Raw genomic sequence first — 27,657 nt, 5'->3', positions numbered from 1 at the left:
TGATCTCCGAAGAAGATTTAGCTTCAGGACCAGGTACCAGCTTGATCACTAACAGCTGTTGCATAGCAGAGTTTTATTAAAGTGAAAAAGAGAAAGCTTTTGACATAGACATTAGGAGGGGGACAGAGAGTGCCCCACTTGCTAGTCTTAGCAAGGAGCTATATACTTTTTAGTTGGTTATTAACAATAAATCAAAAGAACGTCTCAAGGTTGTAAAGATCTTATCAGACCCACTCCCACAATATACATTTTATAAAGTGATAGGATTAGTCAGAAGGTTCTCAGGAAGGAGAAACATGTCCTCAAGCAGGATACATTGTTGTTATATAGTCGTTGGTACAGAATTTAAGGAAAAACATATCCTTGAGCAAGATGAGTTGTTTTGCTGTGTAATCATCAGCTCAGGAAATGGCAACCCACTCCAGTATTCTTGCCTGGAGAATCCCGTGGACAGAGGAGCCTGGTGGGCTACTGTCTATGGAGTTGCACAGAGTCAAACATGACTGAAGCGACTTAGCATGCATGCATGCATTGGAGAAGGAAATGGCAACCCACTCCAGTATTCTTACCTGGAGAATACCAGGGCCAGAGGAGCCTGGTTGGCTGCCTTCTATGGGGTCGCACAGAGTCGGACACAACTGAAGCGACTTAGCAGCAGCAACAACAGCAGCTCAGGGCTTAAAGAAAAAAAGTTTGTCTTTTTCTCCTCCTTGAGAACTCCAGACCCCTATCTCACCCTTAAGAACTCCTAGACCCCTTTCTCCTCCTTAGGGACCCCGGACTTCTTATCAACCTACCTAAGAATTGACTCCCTGACTGGTCTCTGCTGAGCGGAGGCCTTCTCACCTCTCTCTGTTGAAGATGACAGCTGGTGATGACAGCTGGGCCACGTCACCCTATTCCTTCGAAAGGTTATCACTTGGTCCAGGAAACGGGAAAGGTCAGGGTTGGGGGGTGGGCATGCCCACCTCCCCTCTGCTGATGGAGATAAAGGAGGTCACTCAGCTCCTACAGGACAGGAGGGGGAAGCTAGGATGTATAAATGAGGGGCCAGGAGGCAGTAGAGGCACCAATCACCAGGAAGCTGCCTTGCTGTGCCCATTCTCGCCTCTCAGGCAGCCCCGTCCAGCATGGTCAGACACCTGGTCCTGCTGCTGCTGGCCCTGGGGGTGCTGACTGGGGAGCTCTTGCCAAGGACCGAGGCCCGGGCAACAGCCTATGGAGTGAAACTCTGCGGCCGTGAATTCATCCGAGCGGTCATCTTCACCTGTGGGGGCTCCCGGTGGAGACGTGCCCACGACGCTGTGGGTAAGGCTGAGGAGGTAGTGTGTGTGGCCGCGGGATTGATGGGCATGAGGTGGGTCCCAGAAACCAGAGACAGAAGTGAGATGAGGGGCTGGGGCAGGAAGGTCCTCCCTTCACCACATGCAGCTGGGGAGATGGGCCAGGCCCTTGAAGCTGTGCCAAGGCTGAGGGAGCCGGTTGGCAGAGCTGCAGAGCTGAGATGGGGGTGGCGGGGGGGTGAGCGGCAAACCATTTGAACCAGCTAGAAGTCTGGGACACTTGCTATGTGTGAGCCCTGTGTTACGCAAGGCTGCTGTTTGCCCAACCCTGGTCAGTGCCATTCAGAAGCCAAAACTAAAGTGTTTTCCAAGCCTCAGGGAAGGGAATAAGAGGAGTGTGGTGAGGACAAGGCTAGATTTACCACCTAATAGGTGAGTCTCCTACCAAGTTGCTTTTCTTCCCTGATCAGCTTTATCTGCAAATAGGAGGCACAGTTCCTGTATCTTGCACGTTTGTTAAGTGGCAAAATTGAGTCTAAACTGATTAGGACAAAACTGAGTGCTTACCCTATATCAGATGCTATTTAAAGTTGTTTTTTTTTTCTTAATGCATATTAGTTAAGTCATCTACTCTGTATAAAACTCTACAAGGTAGAAGCTTTTAAAAATTTTTTGATGTGGACCATTTTTAAAGTCTTTATTGAATTTGTTACAATACTGCTTCTGTTTCAAGAAGCATGTGGGATCTTAGCTTTCCAACCAGGGATCAAACCTGGATTCCCCGCATTGGAAGGCAACGCCTTACCACTGGACCGCCAGGGAAGTCCCAGGAGTTATTATTATCCCCACTTTGCAGGCAAGGAAGCTGAAGCTCAAGGATGATAACTGGACTAGGGCTCAGTCAGTTCAGCTCCCAGACAGTGTTTTTCACCATCAGGTCCTCAATAACTAAGCAGGAGGGGGAAAGCTGGGCTTCCCAGGTGGCGCTAGTGGTATCCAAACCTGCCTGACAAGATGCAGGTTTGATCCCTGGGTTCCATCCTTGGGTCGTGAATGTCCTCTGGAGGAGGGCATGGTAACCCACTCCAGTATTCTTGCCTGAGGAATTCCATGGACTGAGGAGCCTGGTGGGCTATGGTCCATAAGTTTGAAAAGAGTCGGACACGACTGAAATGACTTGGCACGCAGGGCAAAACCTATGACAGAAGAGGAAAGTCAAGCTCAGTGGGGTTAAGTTGCTCATCAAAGAAGGAACCCACGTCTGAGCAGAATCAAAGTCTATACTCACGAGGCTTATTCACACTCAAGAACAGAGAAGTAGCTGGGCCAGCCGGAGCTGGGACTCTGGGTGTGACACAGTCCTGAGCACTAACTCTTCTCATCTTTTGCAGAAGATACCTTCCCAGAGGTGGACACTGACTCGGAGAGTGAGCTGGATGAGGCAGTGGCCTCCAGCGAGTGGCTGGCCCTGACCAAGTCCCCTCAGGCCTTCTATGGGGGCCGACAGGACTGGCAGGGAACCCCAGGGTCTCTGAGGGGCAGACGCGACGTCCTGGCTGGCCTGTCGAGCAGCTGCTGCAAGCGGGGCTGCAGCAAGAGCGAAATCGGCAGACTCTGCTAGAAGCGAAACTGGGCGGCGGGGGGTGGGGGGGGCACCGGGGTCAATACCCCAGCCCTGCCATCCACCTGACCGGTGTCCGGCTGGGCACTTGTTTCTGGCCCCTCACGCGTTCATGCATCAGCAAGTCACAGAGGTCCGGCACTGTGGGCTCAGACTGCCCCCACCCAACCCTGATCTTTGAGCAGTCCATCCCACCCCTGAGCAAGCTATGCCGCAACCTGGCCAGATGGGGACCCTGACGTCTCAGCAGCCCATACGATGCCTTTCCTGGCCTGTTCTGTCTCCTTCTGTCTCTATTTACCCAAACTGGCCACACTCAGACCTTGCCCAAGCTGCGACTCTCCCCTGTCCCAACTGTGACTCTCTCCTGTCCCACCTGTGGCCATTCGCCAGCCCAAATTATGCCCCCATCCCATTCCAGCCTTCCTGCCTGCCAGCCCCTCTGCCTATCAGCCCCTCTCCCTCCAACCCCGCCCGCGGTGGGGGGAGGTTCTAAAGCTGTAGACCCCAGGGTTGGTGGAAGGACTCCTGGGTTTTCTTCGTATCCTGGGGTGGGAAGCTCAGTGTGTGTGTGGTGGGAACGGATCAGAACCTTTTCCAGCCCCTCAAAATAAAAAGTTGCAAAAGACTTGGCAGTGTGTGATGTCTGGGAAGGGAAGGGGCAGGTGTCAAGGGAGCTTCGGCCACGCCCTCAGCGCAGCCCCCACCCCCTCCCCAGTCTCCCCCCCCCCCCCAGCCCCTGCGAGTTCTGCCGGGAACTTTCCGGTGCAGATAAGGGGCGGGGACCCGCAGCGCAAGGTGCGGAGGCGGCCGGGAGGGGTGGCTCTGCTTCCCGTCGCCGCTCAGGCGTTGGTCCCCGAGAGCGAGGCGGGCGGCGCGGCCGCGCTGGGCCAGGCAAGGCCGGGCCGGACTGGGGGGCCGCGGGAGTGCCATGCGGGGGACCCCGGCCGCCCCCTTCCCACTGCGGCCGAAGCCGATGCTGCTGCTGCTGCTGCTTCTATTGTTGCTGTTCAGCCGGACTCGGCCCCAGGGTGAGTTCTGGAGCGAGCTCGTGTCTCATGCTCGCGAACGCGCCCATCACCCTCCAGGGTGACCCTCAAGTTTGCGGAATGAATGGCAGAGGTCCAGAAGCCACTTTGCTCTCCCCGGCCCAGTGGCAGGGGCCGGGCGATGCGAGGGTTTGGGGAATGGGCGGTAGCGAGGTGGGAACTTGAGGCCGGGGTTGGGGGGGCGGCGGTAGGGTAAGGGCTTTTGTCGGGGAGTGGGGGGGTAGTTAACAGGATGTGGCTGGTGGGAGGGGAGGAGTTATGCCCAAAGCCTGGGGAGCGGTGGCCAGCGCCCCCTTCCTGCTGCTCGCTTCAGTAAGGGACCCTGGATCGCCCTCCACAGTTGTCAGAAGTTCTGGGGTGTGCCCGAGGCTGGGGGAACTGACCGCCTTCCTTGGAACCCTCCTGCCTCCCTCTCCAGGCAGCCCGGGGCCACTGCAGTGCTATGGAGTTGGACCCTTGGGGGACCTGAACTGCTCCTGGGAGCCTCATGGGGACCTGGGAGCCCCCTCCATGCTGTATGTCCAGAGCCAGAAATAGTGAGTACAGTGGGGTAATTTGGGGACACTGAAGCCACTCAGGTTCTAGCCTTCTCAGAGGACCCATTCGCCCTGCCCACCCTCATCTCCCAGCCCGACCCCACTCTCTGGCCCTTCAGTTCCACATTCCCTCATTTCCTTGCTGTGTTACCATGAACCAGTCACTTTCCCTCTCTGAACCTCTGTTTCTTCCTCTATCAAATGCTGATAATAATGGAACCTGGTTCCCAGCATTGGTTCTGAGAATTCAGTGAGTTTATGCACTTGGGAAAGAGAAAATGCTTAATGATTAGAAGTTGTTTTTTATTGCTGTGTGACCTTAGGCAAGTAGCTTAACCTCTCTGAGAACAGGAAAAGATCATTTGATCTGGTGCTGGGGATGCAACAGTGAAAGAGACACAGAAAGCCTCATGGAGCCCACAGTCTGAGGGGGTGACTGATATTGCTTCATGATGAATCACACTTGGAAACTCAACTTCATTTCAAATTTGGCTGTGAGAGGAGAGGAAAAGGAGCATTTGAAGATGGGAACTGGCATGGAAGGTTGGTTTTTTTTTTTTTTTAATGGTGGTAAAGTACACATAAAATTTACCCCTTTTTTCCTCAATCTTTTTCTTTTGGCTGTGCTGGATTTTCTTCGCAGCTCCAACTCTCTAGTTGCGGCTTGAAGGATTTCACTAGTTACGGTGCATGGGCTTAGTTGCCTCTAGGGCATGTGGTATCCCAGTTCCTTGACCAGGAATCCATCCCGCATCCCCTGCTCTGACAGGCAGATTCTTAGCCACTGGACCACCAGGGAAGTCCCCTCAATCTTTTTAAAGTGTCCAGTTCAGTGGCATTAAGTACAGTCACACTGTTGTGCAGCCATCACCACCATCCATGTCCAGAAGGGTTTTAATTTGTAGAGAACGAGAAAGTAAGAGGGCTTCCCAGGTGGCACTGATGGTAAAGAACCCACGTGCCAATGCAGGAGATGTAAGAGACATGGGTTCCATCCCTGGGTTGGGGTGATCCCATGGAGGAGGGCATAGCAACCCACTCCAGTATTCTTTCATTCCTGTATTCTTGCCTGGAGGGTCCCAGGAACAGAAGAGCCTGGCAGGCTGCAGTACAGAGGGCTGCAAATCAACTTAGCATGCATGCTTGCACGAGGGAATAAAAGAAAGTCTCTTTTTGTTTGTTTGTTTTGTTTTTGAAGAATAAACAGTCAATTTTATTGGGCTCAGACTAGGAATCCATGAGTCTTGAGGACCTCTGTGAATTTGTCAGTTTTCTTCTCGATGTTCTTTTCTGCGTGCTTTGGTAGCCTCATAAGCAGCTGCTTTTTCCAGTAGTGGATCTGGGCTTTCTCCTTTCTCTTCTCGTCCAGGGTGGCCGTTACTGCCTGGTCCGTCCAGCCAATCTCATGAGCCAGGCGCCCTAGGTAGGCAAACTTGCGAGTAGGCTTCAGACGCACAACCTTGAGGGCAGCGGGCACCACCATTCGCTTTCTCTTGTTATAGGTTGGTGGGATCCCATCAAACACCTCGAGGTGCTCCAGAGCAGCCTGACCTCACTTGGTCTTGTGGGGCAACATGTCTCACCCTGTCCGCCAGAAGATGCCGCTGGGGGCTCGGAGGTGGTAGCGGTCACGGGAGGGGTTGGTGTTCATCCGCTTGCGGAAAAAGGCCAGGTACTTCAACTTATTTCTGTAGAAATTGCCAGAAATGTTGATGCCCTCACAGCGCACGACCACACCCTTCCGGCCCAGAAGCACCTGCTTGGCCACGATGGCCTCCAGGCGGCCCAGGAGATGGCCTTGGCCGTCAAGCACCAGGACCTGCCCTTGGGAAAGCTTTTTTTTTTAATGAGGTGAAATTCACATAAGGTGAAATTAACCATTTGCAAGTGAACAGTTCAGTAGCTGTTAATACTTCACACTGTTGTCCAACCAGTGTCTCTATTTCATTCCAGAACATGCCCATTACCCCCAAAAGGAAGTTTCATCCCTAATAGCAGTCAATCCCTGTCTCCTGACAACTACTGATCTACTTTCCATCCCTTGGATTTGCCTGTCCTGGGCCTTTCTCATAAGTGGAATCATACCTTATGTGGTCTTCGATATCTATATACATTCACTTAGCATGTTTTCCAGGTTCATTATGTTGTAGCATGAATCGGAACTTCATTCCATTTTTTGTAGCTGAACAGTATTCTACTGTAATGGATATACTGCGTTCATCTACTTATCTGTTTCCACCGTTGAGCAATTGCCGTGGGTGGTTGTGACTAGTGCTACTGAAAATTGAGTCCTTCTTTTCAGTTCTTTGGGGGTATATGCCTAGGAGTGAAACTGCTGGGTCATATGGCAATTCTGTTTAACTTTTTGAGGAACCAACTGTTTTCTGCAACAGCTGCACCGTTTTATGTTCCTACCAGCAATGTAAGAGGGCCCCAGTTTCTCCACATCTTTGCCAGCATATGTGTTTTTGTCTTTGTTTTAATGAAGGCCTTGATTTGAACCTTTGAAATCCAGTCCTTCGGGACATCCTCGACTCCTCTCTCTCTAACCCACATTTGATCCATCAGCAGGCCTTGCCAACATTACCTAGAATCTGGCACTCCTTACTTCCTGAGCACCCCCTCCATGATCCTGTCCCCATTATCGCTGGCCTGGACCCCACAGTCACCTCCTCCCAGGACTCAGGTTTCCATCCTCAGCCCCACAGTCTCTTCTCTACCATGGCATCCAGTGGGCGCCTGTGAACTTCTGCATCAGAGCACTTCCCTCCCCTGTGCATAGCACTGCAGGGCTCCCTGCTCACTCAGGGTAAAAGCCAGAATCCTTCCTGCTGTCATGTGAACAATCTGCTATGGCCTCCCTGTCCTCGCCTCCTCCCACCTCCACCTTACTCACTCTATTCCAGGGTACAAGCCTCCTCCTCACTGTTTCTCAGAAAACACCAGGCACAGGGGCTTCCCTGGGGTCGTTGTTCAGTCGCTAAGTCGTGTCCAGCTCTTTGTGACCCCATGGACTGCAGCACGCCAGGCTTCCCTGTCCTTCGCTATCTCCCAGAGTTTGCTCAAACTTATGTCCATTGAGTCAGGAGTGGGTGATGTTTATCTAACCATCTCTTCCCTGGTGGCTCAGTGCTAAAGAATCCACCTGCCAGTGCAGGAGACTCGGATTCGATCCCTGGTCTGGGAAGATCCCACATGCCACAAAGCTGCTAGGCCTGTGTGCCACAACTGTTGAGCCTGTGCTCGCGTGTGCTAAGTTGCTTCAGTCGTGTCCGACTCTTTGCGACCCCATGGACGGTAGCCCGCCAGGCTCCTCTGTCCTTGGGATTCTCCAGGCAAGAATACTGGAGTGGGTTGCCATGCCCTTCTCCAGAGGATCTGCTCAACCCAGGGATCAAACCTGCATCTCTTATGTCTCCTGCATTAGCAGGCAGGTTCTTTACCATTAGCGCCACCTGGGAAGCCCCACTGAGCCTGTGCTCTGGAGCAACTACTGAGCCCACATACCACAGCTACTGAAGCCGGCGCCCCTAGAGCTCATGCTCCACAAGAGGAGCCACGAGAATGAGAAACCCGCACACCGCAACTCGAGAGCAGCCCCCACTTGCTGCAATTGGAGAAGAGCCCGTGTGCAGCAACAAAGACCCAGCACAGCCAAAAATAAAGAAATAAAATGATAAAAGAAAAAAAAGAAAAAGCACCAGGCACAGTTTGGCCTCGGGACCCTTGCCTTGGCTGCTGTTCCTTCTTAAAGTGCTCTTCATTTAAGAAGATCCTTCACAAACTGTGCACCCGCCTCCTTCAGGCCGTTATTCACACGTCTCACCAGAGAGCTTTCCTGACCACGTTTACTAAAATACCACTGTCACTCTTCATCTCAGCATGCCTCATCTTCCTCATCCTGCTTGATCTTTTTTTAAAATAATTATTTCTGGATTTTGGGCCTCACTGGGAGGCTTGTGGGATCTTAGTTCCCCTATCAGGGATTGAACCCCGTGCCCCCTGCAGTGGAAATATGGAGTCCTAACCGCTGGACAGCCAGGAACTCCCTTGATTGTTCTTTATATTGCTTTTACCACCATCAATTATATATTTATGTGTTTCATCTGCCTCCTCCACTGAAATACCAGCTCTGGAGAGGGGATCCTTGCCTGCTTTGGTCACAGTCCTATTCTCAGCTTCTACAGCAGGGCCTGGCCCACAATATGTATTAGCTGACCGAATAGTTGTTTTTATTGTTGTTCAGTCACTAAGATGTGTTCGAATCTTGTTGACCCCATGGACGCCAGGCTCCTCTGTCTTCCACTACCTCCTGGAGCTTGCTCAGATTCATGTCTATTGAGTAGGTGATGCTATCTAACCATCTCATCCTCTGCTGCCTTCTTCTTCTCTTGCCCTCAGTTTTTCCCAGCACCAGGGTCTTTTCCAATGAGTTGGCTCTTTGCATCAGGTGGCCAGAATATTGTGGCTTCAGCTTCAGCACCAGTCCTTCCAATGGGTATTTAGGGTTGATTTCCTTTAGGATTGACTGGTTTGATCTCCTTGCTGTCCAGAGGACTCTGAAGAGTCTTCTTCACCACCACAATTTGAAAGGATCAGTTCTTTGGCACTCCGTCATCTTTATGGTCCAACACTCACAGCTGCACATGTTAATACTGGAAAAACTGTAGCTTTGACTGTAGGAACCTTTGTTGGCAAAGTGATGTCTGCTTTTTAAACACTGTCTAGGTTTATCATAGCTATCATTCTTTCCTTCCGAAAAGCAAGCATCTTTTAATTTCATAGCTGCAGTCACTGCAGTGATTTTGGAGCCCAAGAAAATATAGAAGTAAATGTGGATATATATAATAGGTGCTCAATAAATAAAATAACCAATGCTTTTATATCATGTATATGCTCCTGATGCTTGCTATTATTTTCTTTAATGTTTTAATTTGGTTGCACGGACTCTCTAGTTGTGGCATGAGAGCTCAATAGTTGCTGCACTCAGGCTGAGTTGCTCCACAGCACTTGGGATCTTAGTTCCCCATCCAGGGATGGAACCTGCATCCCTTGCATTGCAAGGTGGATTTTTAATCACTGGACCAGAAGAAGGGCTTCCCAGGTGGCTCAGTGGTAAAGAATTCACCTGCCAATGCAGAAGACACAGGAGACTCAGGTTTGATCCCTGGGTCGGGAAGTTCCTCTGGAGGAAGAAATGGCAAGCCACTCCTGTCTTCTTGCTCAGAAAATCCCATGGACAGAGCAGCCTGGCAGGCTACAGTCCACGGGGTTGCAGAGTCAGACAGGACTGAGTGACTGAGCACGCGTGCATGGACCATCGGGGAAGTGCTGCTGGCTGTTCTAAATGCATTTCATATCTCATCGCATTGATTCCCCTCACTATTCAGCCCTTTTCGCAGGTGCTTTTATCACCCTCATTTTGTAGGTCAAGAAACTGAGGCGCAGAGAAGTGAAGTTGCTTGCTCAAGGTCACACAGCTCTTAAGCAGAACTAGGACTTGAACCCAGGCAGAGCAGATGTTATCATTACGACTCGGGGCCCGGCCTGTTGTCTATCGCCTCTTATTTCCCCATCTCTCCTCACAGCCATTCCAACAAAACCTGGACCGTGGCGGTGCCCACCGGACAGAACTGGGTGACCATCCCACGGAACAGCTTACCACGTCTGACGAACTCCTTGTCTGGGCGGCCAAGGCCGGCCAGCTTCTCTGGTCCCCAGTCTTTGTGAACCTCGAAACCCGAAGTAATGGGCGGGAGTGTTGGGGATGTGCTGTGTGTGGGGTGGGTGGTCCTGGAGGCCCCTGCTCAATGCATTTCTCCTTCTTCAGTGAAGCCAGATGCCCCCCACCTATACCCTGACGTGGACTTCTCAGATGACCACCCCCTGGAGGCCGTTGTCCAGTGGGCCCCTCCTACGTGGCCACCCCATAAGGTCTTGGTCTGCCGGTTTTACTATCGAAGGTGCCGGATGCCCTGGGTGATGGTGAGTGTCAGGGAACCTTTCCCCCCACCCTACTCTGGTGGGGCCTGAGACATCATTCCCAAATCAGCAACCTAGCCCAGAACTTGTTCCTCACCTGCCCCTGGAGTCTGTCCACATCCCTCACGAAAGGTCTGTACGTGCGTTTTGTTCAGCTAAAAAATGTACCCCCACCAAGATAATCTATAAATTCCATACAGTCCCACTTGGAATTTTTTTTTTCTTGTTTGGCCATGCCATGCACGTTGCAGGATCTTAGTTCCCTGAACAGGGATTGAACCCGCCGTCAGCAGTGAAGGCATGGAGTCCTAACCATTGGACAGCTGGGGAATTAATTCCCTTTACTTGGAATTCTTGAGAAATTCAGTAAACTTCCTCAAACACTTTCATTTAATGAATTGTTGTTGTTCAATCACTGAGTTGTATCCAACGCTTTTCGACTCCATGGACTGCAGCGCCCCAGGTTTCCCTGTCCTTCACTATCTCCCAGAGTTTGCTCAAACTCATATCCATTGACTTGATGATGCCAACCAACAATCTCATCCTCTGTCATTCCCTTCTCCTCCTGCCTTCAATTTTTCCCAGCATCAGGGTCTTTTCCAATGAGTTGGCTCTTCACATCAGGTGGCCCAAGTACTGGAGCTTCAGCTTCAGCATCAGTCCTTCCAGTGGGTATTCAGGGTTGATTTCCTTGAGGATTGACTGGTTTGATCTCCTTGCTGTCTCCTCAAATAACTTACATGAACCTTAAAGGAAGAGGTTAACAGCAGGGGACTTCCCTGGCGGTCCAATGGCTAAGATTCCATGCTCCTGATGCAGTGTTCAATCTCTGGGCAGGGAATTAGATGTTGCAACTAAGACACAGTGCAGCCAAATAAATAAATGAACACTAAAGAAAAAAAAAAAGGTTTATAGCAGATACTACTTAGCGCCTGCTGTGTGCCACACACTGTTGGAGGCTCTTTATCAAATCCTTACAAGAACTCTTTGAGGTAGATGTGTTTTGTGCCTACCCATTTTACAGATGAGGAACAGAGCCTGGTTTTCAATAAACACTTAAAAGTGTTAATAATAAAAGAAGCTCATATTTCCAAGCACCAGGCATGCATCAGGTACCAAGCTAAGCAATCTGCATGGATGATCTCAATGAGGACTGTACTCCTGACTTCCCTAATATAGGTTATTTTATGATCTCTGTTTCGTAGTTGGGGAAACTGAATCTCAGAGAGGTTAAGCAACTTTCCCAAGCTCACACACAGCGAAAAAAAAAGGACGAAAGCTCCAGAGCAATGGGACCCCAGGAGTTGGGGAGCCTGCCCAAACACTTTAAGAGCACAGCCCCAAAGTTACATGTATCTTTCATCTCATATCTCATTGGTCAAAATGTAGTCACATGGTCTCACCTGATTGCAAGGGAGACTGGGAAATGTGGTCTTTGTTCTTGATACACATGGTCCTGACAGATACTCAGGGTTTCCAAAAGAAGCAGCCGAGAATGGGTATTGGAGATAACCAACGATCTCAGTCACAGCTTGGGGTGCCAAGCACCACAAGGTAGGGTAGACTTGTTTTCACTGGGAATATTCATGCAGTTCAGAACAGTGCTAAGATACAGACGTTGAAATCCTACTGCCTGGGAATGAATCTCAGCTGTAGTACTCACCAGCTCTGTGACCTTGGGTATGTCACTTTCCCTCACATGACCTTAGTTTTCCTCATCTGTAAAATGAGAACAATAATAGAATTTCCCACCTACTGCTATACCTGGCACAGAGGATAATCAAATTGTCTCTTTTTGCCAGGGATTGTCCCAATTTTAAAACTGAAAGCCCTGTGTCTTGAGAACCCACTCTGTCTCCCAGGCAAAGCAAGACAGTACTGGTCATCCTGTTGGCAGCTAAGGGCTTCCCAGCTGGCTCAGTGGTAAAGAATGTGCATGTAATGCAGGAGATGCAAGAGACATGGGTTCTATCCCTAGGTCAGGAAGATTCCCTGGAGAAGGGCATGGCAATCCACTCCAGTATTCTTGCCAGAAAAATCACATGGACAGAGGAACCTGGTGGGCTACAGTCCAGGGGATCCCAAAGAGTTGGACTGGACTAAAGTGACTGAGCACACACATCGACATATAAAAGGTCAACTTTCAATTCAGCCTTCAGCTTCATCACTCACATGTCACCCCCAGCTGGAACCGGAAGTGAAGTCTATACCTCTGATGCCCATTGAGATCCAGGACCTGGAACTGGCCACTGGCTACGAGATGTTCGGCCGCTGCCAAGTGGACAAAGAGGAGGATCTGTGGGGCGAGTGGAGCCCCATTCTGCCCTTCCAGACACCACCCTCTGGTGAGGATCTCTGGGCTTCCCATCTTTTCCTCTCCTGGAAGTCAGGCCATCATGCCATTCCCATTTGTCTCTTCTTTTTCCATCCTCACCAGCTCCAAAAGATGTGTGGATCATGGGGAACATCTGTGGGGCACCAGGTGGACAGGAACCCCTGCTTCTGTGGAAGGTGAGTTGTGAAAACCCATTTCTCTGCCCATGTCAGGAAACCCTGGATAACAGTGATGCAGGGACTTACTTGGTGGTCCAGCGGTTAGGACTCCGAGCTTTCACTCCCAAGGTCATGGGTTCAATCCCTGGTCAGGGAACTAAGAGCCTACAAGCTGCCCACTGCTGCAAAATCAAAAACACCCCCAAACCAAAAACCAATGACGTAAACAAAACAGAGGCTACTCTGCTGCCCTCTTGAGGCTGCTTCAGGGTTTCAAGGAGGGGGATCATCAGGGAGATCCTGGCATGGCGCTGGGCTCAGAGCAAGACTCCACCAGTGTTGACTGAAAGTAGGGATCTGAGCTGAGACTTGAAGATGGGTACGAGTGTTCCAGGCAGTGGGGGAGACGTTGGGTGCAAAGATTTAGAAGCAATACAAGGCTCAGCTCCACAAAGTATAGCCGGGTATGCTAAGGGCTTTGATGTTAGTATCAAAAGGGCATTGTTTTGGGACTTCTCTCATGATCCAGTGGCTAAGAATCTATCTGTCAATGCAGGGGACACGAGTTCAGTCCCTGGGCTGGGAAGGTCCCACATACCCTGGGGCAGCTAAGCCCAGGTGTCACAGCTACTGAAGCCCTCATGCCCTTGATCCCATTCTCTGCAATAAGAGAAGCCACCACAGTGAGGAACCCGAGCACCACAACTAGAGTAGTCCCCACTCGCAGCAACTAGAAAAAGCCAGAGTCCAGGAACAAAGATCCAGAACAGCCAAGAATAAAATAAATAAATAAATAAATTTAAAAGGTCGGGGGAGGGGGCATTGTAGGGATTTCCTGGTGGTCCAGTGGCTAAGACTCTGAGCTCCCAATGCAAGGCACCTGGGTTCGATCCTTGGTCAGGGAACTAGATTCTGTATGCTAAAAGACCCCACTTACTGCAATGAAAATTGAAGATTCCGTGTGCCTCAACTAAGACCTGGTGCAGCCAAATAAATAAATAAATATTTAAAAAACAAAACAAAACAAAAACAAAAACAGGGCTTGTGAGATGACAGACAAGAATGAAACAGTTCTCACTGACCCAAGTCTGTTAAGCACCTAGTCGGTTCCATGCATTGCAAGGCCCTGACTCACAGTAAACATGGCGAGAAACCAAATAACAGGGCTCTCACTTTCTTGGGCCACACGATCTAATAACATCACTGACTTTAACCATGCGTAATATTTCTAGAGTTCTCACTGTGTGCCCGGTCCTCGCCTACACACTTATTTATATTGACAAACTTTACAGATGAGAAAATGAGACGCAGAGAGGTTGCCCCAAACCACACAACTGGTACACGGCAGAGCTGATGTTTATTGGCTTTCAAAGCATAATTCACAGTTTCGCTACCTTTATTTTATTTATTTAAATATTTTTTTTTTCACTTTTTTTGGCCATGCTCCAGGGCCTGTGGGGTCTTAGTTCCCTGACCAAGGATCAACCCTGTGCTTCCTTGCATTGGAAACATGGAGTCAATCACTGGACCACCAGCAAAGTCCCTCAGTGCCTCTGTTTGATGACACATACCTTGTAATGCCCCTTTACTATACTGAAATGAAGTACATAGCTCAGGGCTTCCCTGGTGGCTCAGTGGTAAAGAATCTGCCTGCCAGTGCAGGAGAAAGGGATTCAGTCTCCCATCCGGGAAGATCCCACATGCAACTGAGCAATTAAGCCTGTGGGCCACAACCGTTTAGCCTGTACTCTAGAGCTCGGGAGCCACAACTGAGCCCATGTGCCTCAAGTACTGAAGCCCGTGTGTCTAGAGCCTGTGCTCCACAAGAGAAGCCACCGCAGTGAGAAGCCCAAGTACCACAACTGGTAGCCCCACTCTCTGCAACTAGAGAAAAGCCCGTGAAGCAATGAAGCTCCATTACAGCCCCAAATAGATAATACATAAGTAAAATTATAAAAAAGAAATATAGTTCTTATAACCCATATATATATATATATTTTAAAACGTATAAATACAGTGTATTGTGTTGTAACATACAGTGTACAGTATATTGTAACATTCAACAGAAAATAAATGGGACATAAGGCTACTGCATAACGGCAAGGTATTCAGTTCACCAGTGTGACATGAGTACTAAATCTGTACCTCCCTGACAGGGTTGTGTTAGTCTCTTAGTGGTATCCGACTCTTGGTGGGCCCATGGACTGTAGCCCACCAGGCTTCTCTGTTCATGGTATTCTCCAGGCAAGAATACTGAAACGGGTTGCCATGCCCTCCTCTGGGGAATCTTCTCACCCAAGGATAGAATCCGGGTCTCCTGCATTGCAGGCAGATTCTTTACCGTCTGAGCCACCAGGGAAGCTCCATGTACCTCATAACATAGCTTTAAAATACATAAAGTAAAAGTTGGCAGAACTACAAGGAGAACTCTATGAATTCATAACCATTGTGGGAGATTTTTAACATGCTCCTCTAAGTAATTCCATAACAAGCAGATGGAAAACAAGTCAAGATCTAGAAGATCTGAACATGTGAGTAGCAGACACCCAAGTGGACTCACATAGGAAACATCTGAACATGCATTCTTTCCATACCAAATAGGACATTTACCAGAGTCGTCCACATGCCAGGCTATTGAGCCAGTTTCCCAGGACTTCAAAGGGATGAGACAATGCAAGACATGTTGAGAAATTCTCTGATCAGAACACAGATCGTGCTGGAAATCGATGATCACAACTGCCTGGAAAGTCCCTATATGTTCAGAATATTTTAACATTCAGTGAATATTAAAACCAGGTCCCCTAAGGTTTTGTATTTATACAGCAAATGGTGTTTGGTCTTAGGATCAGCTAAAATTGCTAGATTTTTTTTATCTACAGAAGTTTCCAGTTGGGATGACAGTCTAAAGTCACAACGGAGGTGGGACAACTTTTTGTTTCTAGGAGAGGGTAGTGTCCCTGGCTCTTGAGCATCAAATACCAATCATTGAGGCAACCAGATATTCTCACAAGTTTCCCCAAAGAACTCTGGAAGGTACCATCCTCTTTGCTACACATAACCACTCCTCTGTACAACAGTGGGAGTTTTGCAGTCCCTAAGAACCACACAGGACAGAATGGGGTAAGCTGAGTGAAGCAGGGTTATATAAGTGCGTGGCCAGATTTTGTCTTTACTTAAAATATTTTTTTAGAAATCACTTTATTTCCTCTTGTTTTTTAAAAATTTATTTTTGGCTGCACTGGGTCTTCGTTGCTGCATGTGGGCTTTGTCTAGATGCAGAGAGCAAGGGCTGCCCTCTAGTTGCGGTGCATGAGCATCTCACTGCAGTGGCTTCTCTTCTGGTGGTGCACAGGCTATAGACAGCTTGAGTAGCTGCAGCTCGTGAGCTCAGCAGCTGGCAGCTTGCTGGCTCTAGGGTGAGCAGGCTTCAGTAGTTTTGGCCCATGGGTTTAGTTGCTTCGCAGCATGTGGAATTATCCCAGACTAGGAATCGAATCCATGTTCCCCCTATTGGCAGGCGGATTCTTATTCACTCCACCACCAGGGAAGTCCCTTAAAATCTTGATAATTTGTTTGTCATGGTTTTTTTGTTTTTGTTTTTTTTGCATTAGTTTTGATTGATTAAAATACTATATTACAACAAGGTCCTACTGTAGAACAGAGAACTATATTCAATATCCCGTGATAAACCATTATGAAAAAGAGTATGAAAAAGAATGTGTGTATATATATATATATATATATATATATATATATATGTATGTATGGGGGGTCACTTTGCTTACAGCAGCAATTAACACAGCTTCATAAATCAACTATACTTCAGTAAAAATAAATTTTAAAAATATTGCATTAAAATATAATTTATCTTGATTGGATTTTGGGTATGCTTTCTTGCTTTACACCCTAGTTCTGGCTCACTAGCTGTATTCTAATCTCACTTCTGCTGTTGAGCCCCTCTGAGGCTTGGTTTCCTCACCTGTACCGTGAAACCAGGGCTTCCCTGGTGACTTAGCAGTAAAGAATCCACCTGCCAGTGCAGGAGATGCAGGTTCGATCCCTGGGTCAGGAGGATTGGCCTGGAGAAGCAAATGGCAACCCACTCCAGTATTCTTGCCTGGAAAAATCCCATGGACAGAAGAACCTGGCGGGCTACACTCCATGGGGTCACAAAAGAATTGGACACGACTTCGGGACTAAACAACAGTGAAACCAACAAAAATGTTTCACTGATGCGTTTATCCAGTGACCTCACTGAGATGCACAGTATGTGCCTGATAAGGAGAGAGATTCACCCCTCCTTCCCCTCATCCTTTAGGCTTCAGGGCTCTGCATGCAGGTGACCTACAGAGTCTGGATCCAGGTTAAGGATCAGGAGGTGATCCAGGAGGAGACCCCCTACTGCAACTTCTCCATCCCCACCCAAGCAGAGTGGGTGGGGGTGTCTGCTGTGAATGCCACAAGCTGGGAAATTCCTACCAACCTCTCTTTGACCTGCTTGGGTAAGAGGCTGTGAACTTCCTTTGTGAGATTCCTTGGAGGCGCAAGTGGAGACTTCCCAAGTTTACAGCTGAGATTTCTCCTCCCCATCCTCTAGGTCCAGACTTTGCCCCCCATGGCGTGGTGGTCAGGAGCATCTCTGGAAACACAGAGCTGCTGGTGACTTGGCAACAGGAGCCTGGGGAGCTGCAGGAGCATGTGGTGGACTGGATTCGAGACGGCGACCCCGTGGAGGACCTCAACTGGGTCCGGCTTCCTCCTGGGAACCTCAGTGCAGTGTTGCCAGGTGAGGCCGAAGAGCACCAGGGTTCCCATTTCAGCTGTTGGAGAACAGAGGAGAGGCTGGATTTGCAGAGGAGTGGTCAAGTATTATTAATTCATGCAAGAAATATTCGTTGACTACCCACTGTGTGCCAAGCCCTGTTCTAGAGACTGGTACACAATGATGGGCTTCCCCGGTGGCTCAGCAGTAAAGAATCCGCCTGCAGTGCAGGAGAGGCAGTGCAATGCAGTGCAATGGCTACCCACTCCAATATTCTTGCCTGGGAAATCCCCTGGACAGAGGAGCCTGGAGAGCTACAGTCCGTGGGGTCACAAGAGTTGGACACGACTTAGCAACTAAACAACAAACACGGTGATGGCAGCTAATGTGTACTGGCCTTTCCATCAGCGTGAAACCATTCAATCTTCCTTATAAAGCAGGTTTCTGCTATTATCATGAAGATAAAGAAAAAGGCTCAGAGAGGTTAAGCAACTCCCCTGAGGCCATACAGCAAGTATGTGGTGGAACCAAGATTTGAACCACTTAGTCAGGTTCCTTGGAGAAGGAAATGGCAACCCACTCCAGTGTTCTTGCCTGGAGAATCCCATGGCCGGGGGAGCCTTGTGGGCTGCCGTCTATGGGGTCGCACAGAGTCGGACACAACTGAAGCGACTTAGCAGCAGCAGCAGCAGCAGCAGTCAAGTTCCTAAAGCCAAACCCTGAACTATCACTACTCTCCTCTCAACAGCATCCCTACCCTCATCCCCACCAACATCTCCATCCTCATCTTGTAGGGCCAGCAACCAGTGGAACAAAAACCAAATACCTCTGTGATGCAATTTATTGTTTAGTTGCTAAGTTGTGTCCGACTCTGCCAGGCTCCTCTGTCGACAGGATTTTCCAGGCCAGAATACTGGCGTGGGTGCCATTTCCTTCTCTAGGGGATCTTCCTGACGCAGGGATCAAACTTGCGTCTCCTGCATTGTAGGAGGGTTCTTTATCGCTGAGCCACCAGGGAAACCCCTGTAATGTAATTGGGGCAAAGTAAAGGGGGAGGAGGGAAGATATTTATTTTAGGGAAAAAAAAGAAAAAGTCTCTCTGGGAAAGTGGCATTTAAACTAAGACCTGAAGGATCCATGGTCTAAGGGAAAAACAAGAGGAGACAACCAGTGCAAAGGCTCTGAGGCAGAAATGTGCCTTATGTGTTAGAGTGACAGCGGGGAGGCCGGTGTGGCTGGAATAGAATGAGCAAAGGGGAAAGTGGGAGGAGGTAAGGGCAGGGAGAGGACGGGGCAGAATGTGCAAAGCCTCGTGGCTCATGGAGAAGACTTTGATTTTTTCTGCCCGTGAGGCGGGAGCCACTGGGGTTCTAAGCAGAGGAAGGGTGTGTCCTGACTCAGTTGCTCACAGGTGCCCCCTGTCTGCAGTGGGAGGAACAGACTGGGAGGGTGAGGGCTGAAATTGAGAAACCCAGGACTGTGGGCTTCCCTGGTGGCTTAGACAGTGAAGAATCTGCCTGCAGTGCAGGAGACCTGGCTTTAGTCTCTGGGTCTGGAAGATTCCCTGGAGAAGGGAATGCCGACCCACTCCAGTATTCTACCCTGGAGAAGTCCATGGACAGAGAAGCCTGGTGGGTTACAGTCCATGGGGTTGCAAAGAGTCGGACACGACTGAGGGAGTAACACTTTCTCTCTCAGAAAGGACTGTGTTTGCTCCTTCTGGGAGGGAACAAAGGGAGAGAAGCAAGCAGGTTCTTGTTGGGGAGTCTTACAGCAGAATTTGGGGGACCTATTTGGATTTGTTGTACCTGACATGCTCCTCCAAGTGGGATTGTCCATGGGACTGTCAGATACTCAAGTCTCAAATCTAGCAATATGTTCTAGGCTGAGATTTAACACTGGGGAGTCTGTCCTTGGTATAAAGAATTTGGGATAGCCTGAGAAGGTGTCAAGTGAGAGATTTAGGATAAAGTCCCAACACCATAAGTATATATGGACAGAAGAAGAGGAGCCCCAGTTTTAGGAAGTTCCTGGTTGAGGAAGGCTATATGGCACCACAGGTTTTGAGAAGGGATTTCAGGAGCTTTATTTACTATGATGGATGATGTCAGGGCCCCACTCAGAGCCCGGAGTTTATCTCCCAGTCTCTGGCACCTGCATTCCTGGCCTGAGGGCTTTCTCTGGCCTGAAGCATCTTGCCTGCCTAGACAGCCGAAGTGCCTGGGAATCAAGGCCCCTCAGATGCAGCCCTTCACCAATGACTGATAATGGTCGATGGATAAATACCCCAACTCCCTCCCTCCTTGGGTGGGATGGAGTTCAGGATTGTCAGCTCTTCTGCCACCCAGAGGGCACCGGTGGGACTAAGCCTTGGTTGGTCATATTGGGAACTTGTTCTCTAACGCACAGTTGCCTGGGTTTCTTTCCTTCCCCGCTTCATTTCCCCACTGCCCTGTTGGTGTTTTCTATGGTTACCTCCCAGATAAATTACTTTCCCTCAAAACCCTTGTAGCAGAGTGTCCCTCTGGAGACACAAATGAAGATTCCTTACAAAATAAGAAACGCGTTGGGGAGGGGAGCCAGCTCTAACTGGTCTTTGTTCCTGCCCTACTCAGTGGATTTCAAGGAAGGGGTCCCCTACCGAATCACGGTGACCGCGATCTCTCCGTGGGGCTTGGCCCCGGCCCCCTCCGTCTGGAAGTTCAGAGAGGAGCTAGGTAAGTGGTGGGCTTGGAGGATGGAGGGTTCTGAAACCGTGGCAGAACTTGACCCGCTGACTTTCTCTCGCCAGTACCGTTATCGGGGCCAGTGGTTTGGCGAATCCAGGATGCCCCCTCAGGGACCCCTGCTGTAGCATGGGGAGAGGTCCCAAGGCAGCAACTCCGGGGCCATCTCACCCACTACACCCTGTGTACACAGAGTGGAACCAGGCCTTCTGTCTGCAAGAACGGTGAGCTCCACTGCCTCTGCCCCAGCCCCATCAGTCCACCCCTCCTCTTGCCCCCAAGGAACCTTTTGGCTCCCTCTCAGCCCCTACGAGAAAACCTGATATCCTGGGTTCCCTAGTGGGTAATAACCCTGGTGGCTATCAGTGTAATAGACTGTCATGTGGCCATTTAAAATGAAGAGTCCGATCTATATTTATTGACATTGAAAGATGCCTGTCATATTTTATTAAGTGAAAAAAGATAAAAGGATTATAAAACTTTGCGGGATGGTTCCACTTTTATACAATAAACCCAGCACTGAGCAAAGCAGAGACACAACTATGAAAAGAAATTCCTCCACAGCATCAATAGGGATTTTAGAATTACATATGATTTTTACTTCTTTTTTTATACCTTTGGATATAGACTAAATTTTTACTCTGAGCACAAATTCCTTTTAAAAGTACCTTTCTTATTTTTGGCTACGCTGGGTCTCCGTCGCTGCTGCTAGCTTTCTCTAGTTGCGGCAGTTGACGGGCTTCTCATCACAGTGGCTCCTTTTGTTGTGGAGCACGGGCTGTACGGTGCTCAGGCTTCCTTTGTGGTGGTGCATGGACTTAGTCGCTCTGCAGCACGTGGCATCTTCCTGGACCAGGGATCAAACCTGTGTCCCCTGCTTTGGCAGACAGATTCTTAACCACTGGACCACCAGGGAAGTCCCTAAATTGTCTTTATTACCCTTTCCCCCACAGTCACGTTGAGATATAATTGACAAGCACACTGTGTATGTTTAAGGTGTACATTGTAATGGTTTGACTTACAAATATTGTGAAACAATTCCCCATATAAATTTTGTTAACATCCATCATCTCACATACATACCACGCTGCTGCTGCTAAGTCACTTCAGTCGTGTCTGACTCTGTGTGACCCCATAGAGGGCAGCCCACCAGGCTCCCCCTCCCTGGGATTCTCCAGGCAAGAACACTGGAGTGGCTTGCCATTTCCTTCTCCAGTGCATGAAAGTGAAAAGTGAAAGTGAAGTCCCTCAGTCGTGTCTGACTCTTTGCAACCCCATGGACTGCAGCCTACCAGGCTCCTCCGTCCATGGGATTTTCCAGGCAACAGTACTGGAGTGGGGTGCCATTGCCTTCTCCAATACATACCATAAAAAGTTTAAAAAGTAATAAAAATTCAAAATATTCTTTTCTTCTGATTACAAAAGTTATCTGTTCTTGTTTTAAAAACTGACACACTGGGGCTTCCCTAGTGGCTCAGTGGTGAAGAATCCACCTGCCAGTGCAGGAGGCAAGGGTTTGGTCCCTGATCCGGGAAGATCCCACATGCCTCGGGGCATCGCAGTCTGCGTGCCACAACTATGAGCCTGTCCTCTAGAACCAGAGAACCTCAGCTACTGAGCCCACGTACTGCAACTACTGAAGCCCGATTACCTCCGCAACAAGAGAAGCCACCACAATGAGAAGTCTGTGCCCCATAACTAGAGAGTAGCCCCATGCTCGCCACAACTAGAGAAAACCCGCTCAGCAACAAAGACCCAGCACAGCCAAAAATAAAAAAATGAAAGTATTTTAAAAACCGACACATTAAAGTTCAGTTCAGTTCAGTCGCTCAGTCGCGTCCGACTCTTTTCGACCCCGTGAACTGCAGCACACCAGGCCTCCCTGTCCATCACCAACTCCCGGAGTTCACTCAGACTCATGTCCATTGAGTCAGTGATGCCATCCAGCCATCTCATCCTCTGTCGTCCCCTTCTCCTCCTGCCCCCAATCCCTCCCAGCATCAGACTCTTTTCCAATGAGTCAACTCTTTGCATGAGGTGGCCAAAGTACTGGAGTTTCAGCTTTAGCATCATTCCTTCCAAAGAAATCCCAGGGCTGGTCTCCTTCAGAATGGACTGGTAATATATCAGCGTTCTCATCACTTCAGTGATACTGATCATGCAGCTTCCATATTTTGCCCTGTGTACATTAACACAAAGATGGGAGTTGTGTTTTTTGTGTTGTTTTTGAGTTGTGGTGTTTGAAAATTTTAAACATTTTTACTATAGACAATTTCAAGTGAAAGTAGGAAAAACTGTAGCAAACCCTTGTGTATCCACCATCCGGTTTCAATAGTTAACTGCATTTAATCATTCTTGTTCAGTGTATCCCCCATGCTTTTTACCTAGTGTGTCTTTGGTGTCATTTCACCCTTAAATAATTTGGTATTTCTGCCTTTGTCTCTAACTGATAAAGCCTATTTTTTTTTAAACATAGTTACTTTGCCATAACTGCACTTTGCATGAGTACATAGATATCACTGGGTTAAAAATCATATATATTTATGTGTTGTTCAGTTACTAAATGGAGAAGGCACTGGCACCCCACTCCAGTACTCTTGCCTGGAAAATCCCATGGACGGAGGAGCCTGGTGGGCTGCAGTCCATGGAGTCTCTGGGAGTCGGACACGACTGAGCAACTTCCCTTTCACTTTTCACTTTCATGCATTGGAGAAGGAAATGGCAACCCACTCCAGTGTTCTTGCCTGGAGAATCCCAGGGACGGGGAAGCCTGGTGGGCTGCCGTCTATGGGGTCGCTAAGAGTCGGACACGACTGAAGCAACTTAGCAGCAGCAGCAGTTGCTAAATTATGTCTGATTCTTTGCGACCCCATGGACTGCAGCATGCCAGGCTCCCCTGTCCTTCATATTTCCCGGAGTTTGCGCAGATTCATGTCTGTTGAGTGGGTGATGCCATCTAACCGTCTCATCCTCTGCTCCCCTTTCTCCTTTTATGAGTACATGTACCTATTATTATTATTAAAAGAGAACCATGTTATAGGCCCCTAAAGCTTATGACTGATGTTTTGCAGCTCTCTTTTCTACTCGATGTTTTAGCTTAGATAGCTTTATGTGGCATATTCAGTTAAAAACACACACCGCCAGGGAATTCCCTGGTGGTCCAGTGGAAGGGACTTTAGAGAAGAATTTGGGGGACCCATTTGGATTTGTTGCATGTGACATGCTCATCCAAGTGGGATTGTCCATGAGATGGTCAGGTACTCAAGTTTCAGATCTAGCAATAAATTCCAGGGTGAGATTTAACACTGCAGTCTGTCTTGGTGTAAAGAGCTTGAGACAGCCTGAGAAGGGCATTGAGTGAGAGATTAAGGATGGAGTCCCAAGACCATAAGTACATATAGACAAAAGAAGAGGAGCCCCAATTCTGGAAAATTCACAGTTGGGGAAGGCTATATGGCACCACAGATTTTGAGAAAGGATTTCAGGAGCCTTATTTTCTGTGATGGGTGGCATCAGGGCCCCACTCAGAGCCCAGAATTTATTTCCCAGTCTCTGGCACCTGCATTCCTGGCCTGACAGCTTTTTCTGGTCTGAAACATTTTGCCTGCCTCAACAGCTAGAAGTGCTGGGGAATCAAGGCCCTTCAGTTGCAGCCCTTTATCAATAACTGATAATAGTTGTTGGACAGGTGGTTAGGACTCTTAACAGCTGAAGGTCTGGGTTCAATCCCTGGTAGGGGAACGAAAATCCCACAACTGTAAGGCACGGTCAAAGAAGTAAACAAAAACAGTTCTGGGAGGTGCAGATGTCTTCCCCTGGTCTGAAGCAGATTTCCCTTCACTGGATCCTGTGCATCCTGAGGGATATGATATTCATGCATTCATTTGTTCCAATACACACTTGACCCTTGAACAACATAGTTTTGAACTGTGCAGGTCTAGTTATACATGACTTTTTTCCATAGTAAATTTTAACAGTACTATCTATGGTTGGTTGAATCTGCTGATGTGGAACTAGGAATTACAGAGTGTGTGTTAGTTGCTCAGTTGTGTCTGACTCTTTGCGACCCTGGACTGTAGCCCACCAGGCTTCTCTGTCCATGGAATTCTCCAGGGAAGTATACTGGAGTGGGTAGCTATTCCCTTCTCTAGGGGATCTTCCCCACCCAGAGACCAAATCCAGGTCTCCTGCATTGCAAGCAGATTCTTTACCATCTGAGCCACCAGGGAAGCCCCTATTGAGGAACCACAGATAAGGAGGGCATCCCTGGTGACTCAGTGGTAAAGAACCTGCCTGTCAGTGCAAGGGATGCAGGAGGTTCGAGTTCAATCTGTGGGTCGGGAAGATCCCCTGGAGGAGGAAATGGCTACCCACTCCAGTATTCTTGCCTGGAGAATTCCATGGACAGAGGAACCAGGTGGGCTATAGTCCATGGGGTCGCAAAGATTCAGACTTGACTCAGCAGCAGCAGTAGCACAGATAAGGAGGGCAGACTATAAATTATACTGTACTTGGATTTTTAACAGAGTTAAGAGTCAACACCCCCAACCCCTGCCTTGTTCAAAGGTCAACTGTATATCATTTTTTAGTGCTTTCTATGTGCCAGGCACTGACTAAAGTTGGACACGACTCTAGGAATATGGCCCTCGTGGCCCTAACTTCTCATGGGGGACATGCAGGCATAGATAAAGTAAATATATCTATGCAGTGTGTCAGATGATGGTAAGTGCTGGGTAGAGGAATAAAGCAAGGAAGATGAATGGAGAAGCCAGTGCTGTTTTAATTGGTTGGGGTTGGGGGGGCAGTCAGGACAGTTCTCACTGAATAGGTGACCTGTGAGCAAAGAGCTGAAGGAGGGGAGGAGGGAACCATGTGGATATCTGGGAGAGAGTGTTGCAGACAGCATGGCATGTGCAAAGGTCCTGAGGCAGGACTTGACTGCCTCCCTCACCTCTCTGGGTATGTCCTTCAGTGACTGGCAGCACCCGAACCATCACCCTGCCTGACCTTCACTGGGGTCCCTGCAAGCTGTGGATGACTGCCTCCACCATCGCAGGACAGGGCCCACCTGGTCCAAGCCTCCAGTTTCACCTACCAGGTAGAGGTCTGGGGTGGGACTGCTATGTGAAGGGGCCCTATTCCACTGGAAGGGGTTACATAATCCTTACTGAACTTCACTGGGTAGACAACCTTTTGACTTGGGGATGTCGATGATGCATTTTGATGCTGCTAAATACTGCTGTGGATTAACAGGCAATGTGTGTCTTTGACCCTTTCACCCATCCCTGACCTTGACCTTCTCACAAGTCCCACTCCCACTCTGAGACTCCCCCTACCGATTCATGTGTGCATGCTCAGTCGCTGAGTCATGTCTGACTCTTCGTGACCCCATGGACTGTAGCCCACCAGGCTCCTCTGTCCGTGGGATTCTCCAACAAGAATACTGGAGTGGGTTGTCATTTCCTTCTCCAGGGGATCTTCTCAATCCAGGGATTGAAACCAAGTCTTCTGCATCTCCTGCATTGGCAGGCAGATTCTTTACTACTGGGCCACTTGAGAAGCCCTCGCCCATTCATGAGCCCTGCCCATTTATCCGCTTCCTTACCTGTGCCCTGCCCCACCCATGAGCCTTCCCTGAGCCCTCCCGGCCTTCTTGGTGTCCAAATGCTCTTCTGCCCCTCCCCCTTGCCCTCCAGATAACACCCTGAATTGGAAAGTTCTGTCGGTTGTCTTTCTGCTGTGGGGTTTGCTCCTGACCGGCTGTGGTGTGAGCCTGGCCACCTGCGGAAGGTGAGGCTGTCAGACACACAGGTCTCTGCCCAGGTGGGGAGGGCAGCTGGGCATCGCTGAGCTTGGCTTGGCAGGGGGGCAGGGGCTTTGGGGATAAGGGGATGATGCTTCAGAGCTCTGTGACATCCTGGACCTTGCCATCTGGGCATGGGTATCTCGCCACCTGGCTTCCCTGCCCTGACTCTTAACCTGCTTGCCAGGTGTGTCCACCTGCAGCACAAGGTACTGCCCCACTGGGTCTGGGAGAAGATTCCTGACCCTGCCAATAGCAACTTCAGCCTGCCACACATGAAGGTGAGTGAAAAGCCTGGCTTCTTGGGGCCCTCTAGGGGGTTGGGGAAAGCTGGACAGTGGGGGATAGTTGAGAATTAGGGTGGGGAGTATGAGGGGAAGGGGCTTCCCAGGATTTAGTGGTAAAGAATCCATCTGCCAAGGCAGGAGACGTGGGTTTGATCCCTGGGTTGGGAAGATCCCTGGAGGAGGGCATGGCAACCCACTCTAGTATTCTTGCCTGGAGAATCCCATGGACAGAGGAGCCTGGCGGTCCATAGGGTTGCAGAGTCGGACACGACTGAAGCAACTTAGCACGCACACTCACAGGTACAAGGGGAACAATCTCGGTCTCTTCTCTCCCCAGGAGGTGCCCCAGGCCCAGCCCCCTGGTGACTCACCCATCCTGGAAGTGGAGGAAATAGAGCAGGTTCCAGTTAAGGAGCCCCCCCAGCCCTTGGCACCACTGGACTCTGGGTATGAGAAACACTTCCTGCCCACGCCTGAGGAGCTGGGCCTTCTGAGCCCCACTGCAGGCTCCAGGCTACGGCCTGAACTGACCTCAGGAGGGGAGAGGGGAACTCCTTTGACAGATGAAGACATAGAGGCTCAGAGCTGAGTCACTTGCCTGAGGACACCCAGCCAAGGAAGAGCTGAGACTAAAGGACCCCTACAGAGAAGGGCCTGGCCCTGCAGGGAAAATGTGGATGGATGAGGGAGCAAAGGAAAAATACGTGATATCCAGAGTGGCAGCTACTCCCCGTATCTGTCCTGCTGCTATAATAGAACTGTAGTCGGATGCACTCCCAGCCTCCCTTGCAGCTAGGTGTAACCATGGACTGAGTTCTCACTGGTGAAACGTAAGCAGAGGTGACATGTGCCAACGCTGGGCCTGGGTGGGGGCTCTTCCACATTCCCTTCCCTTTCCCATGAGCTGGAGCATTGGTATGCCCTGTGATGCAGCTTTGACTACACCCAAGGTGAAGGCAGCGCAAGAAACAGAAAGAACACAAGAGTTTCCAAGTGATGCCATAGAAGTGTCCAAAGAAATAAAATTTTTTCTTTTGATAGCTACTCTAGCTTGAGATCTTTTTGTTACAGCAGCCACATCTATTTAACTCTCACTGACTCAATCTGCTTCTAGC

The 27,657-nt window shown here is 49.5% G+C and overlaps 2 protein-coding genes and 1 pseudogene across 2 annotated transcripts; 2 read left to right on the top strand and 1 right to left on the bottom strand.

Moving 5' to 3' along the window:
* Nucleotides 1-1,085: 1,085 nt before the first annotated feature.
* RLN3 (relaxin 3) lies at nucleotides 1,086-3,525 on the top strand. Its single transcript, XM_005888026.2, has 2 exons — nucleotides 1,086-1,308; nucleotides 2,675-3,525. Exons 1-2 carry the CDS (start codon nucleotides 1,131-1,133, stop codon nucleotides 2,902-2,904), a joined length of 408 nt encoding a protein of 135 aa, XP_005888088.1. The 5' UTR covers nucleotides 1,086-1,130; the 3' UTR covers nucleotides 2,905-3,525.
* A 163-nt stretch (nucleotides 3,526-3,688) lies between these two features.
* Nucleotides 3,689-27,586, top strand: IL27RA (interleukin 27 receptor subunit alpha). The gene is given in 15 exon segments (XM_005888025.3): nucleotides 3,689-3,935; nucleotides 4,372-4,489; nucleotides 10,078-10,136; nucleotides 10,139-10,234; nucleotides 10,320-10,474; nucleotides 12,657-12,816; nucleotides 12,909-12,982; nucleotides 17,283-17,466; nucleotides 17,562-17,750; nucleotides 20,342-20,443; nucleotides 20,518-20,676; nucleotides 25,425-25,550; nucleotides 26,149-26,242; nucleotides 26,443-26,536; nucleotides 26,880-27,586. Coding segments are annotated over 15 exon segments (1,962 nt in total). The 5' UTR covers nucleotides 3,689-3,835; the 3' UTR covers nucleotides 27,132-27,586.
* Nucleotides 5,047-6,328, bottom strand: LOC102283995 (large ribosomal subunit protein uL13 pseudogene; annotated as a pseudogene).
* Nucleotides 27,587-27,657: the final 71 nt, after the last annotated feature.

The sequence above is a fragment of the Bos mutus genome, chromosome 7 (genome assembly GCF_027580195.1).
Source record: "Bos mutus isolate GX-2022 chromosome 7, NWIPB_WYAK_1.1, whole genome shotgun sequence".
NCBI lineage: Eukaryota > Metazoa > Chordata > Mammalia > Artiodactyla > Bovidae > Bos > Bos mutus.
This window is presented reverse-complemented; position numbering and strand designations above follow the sequence as displayed.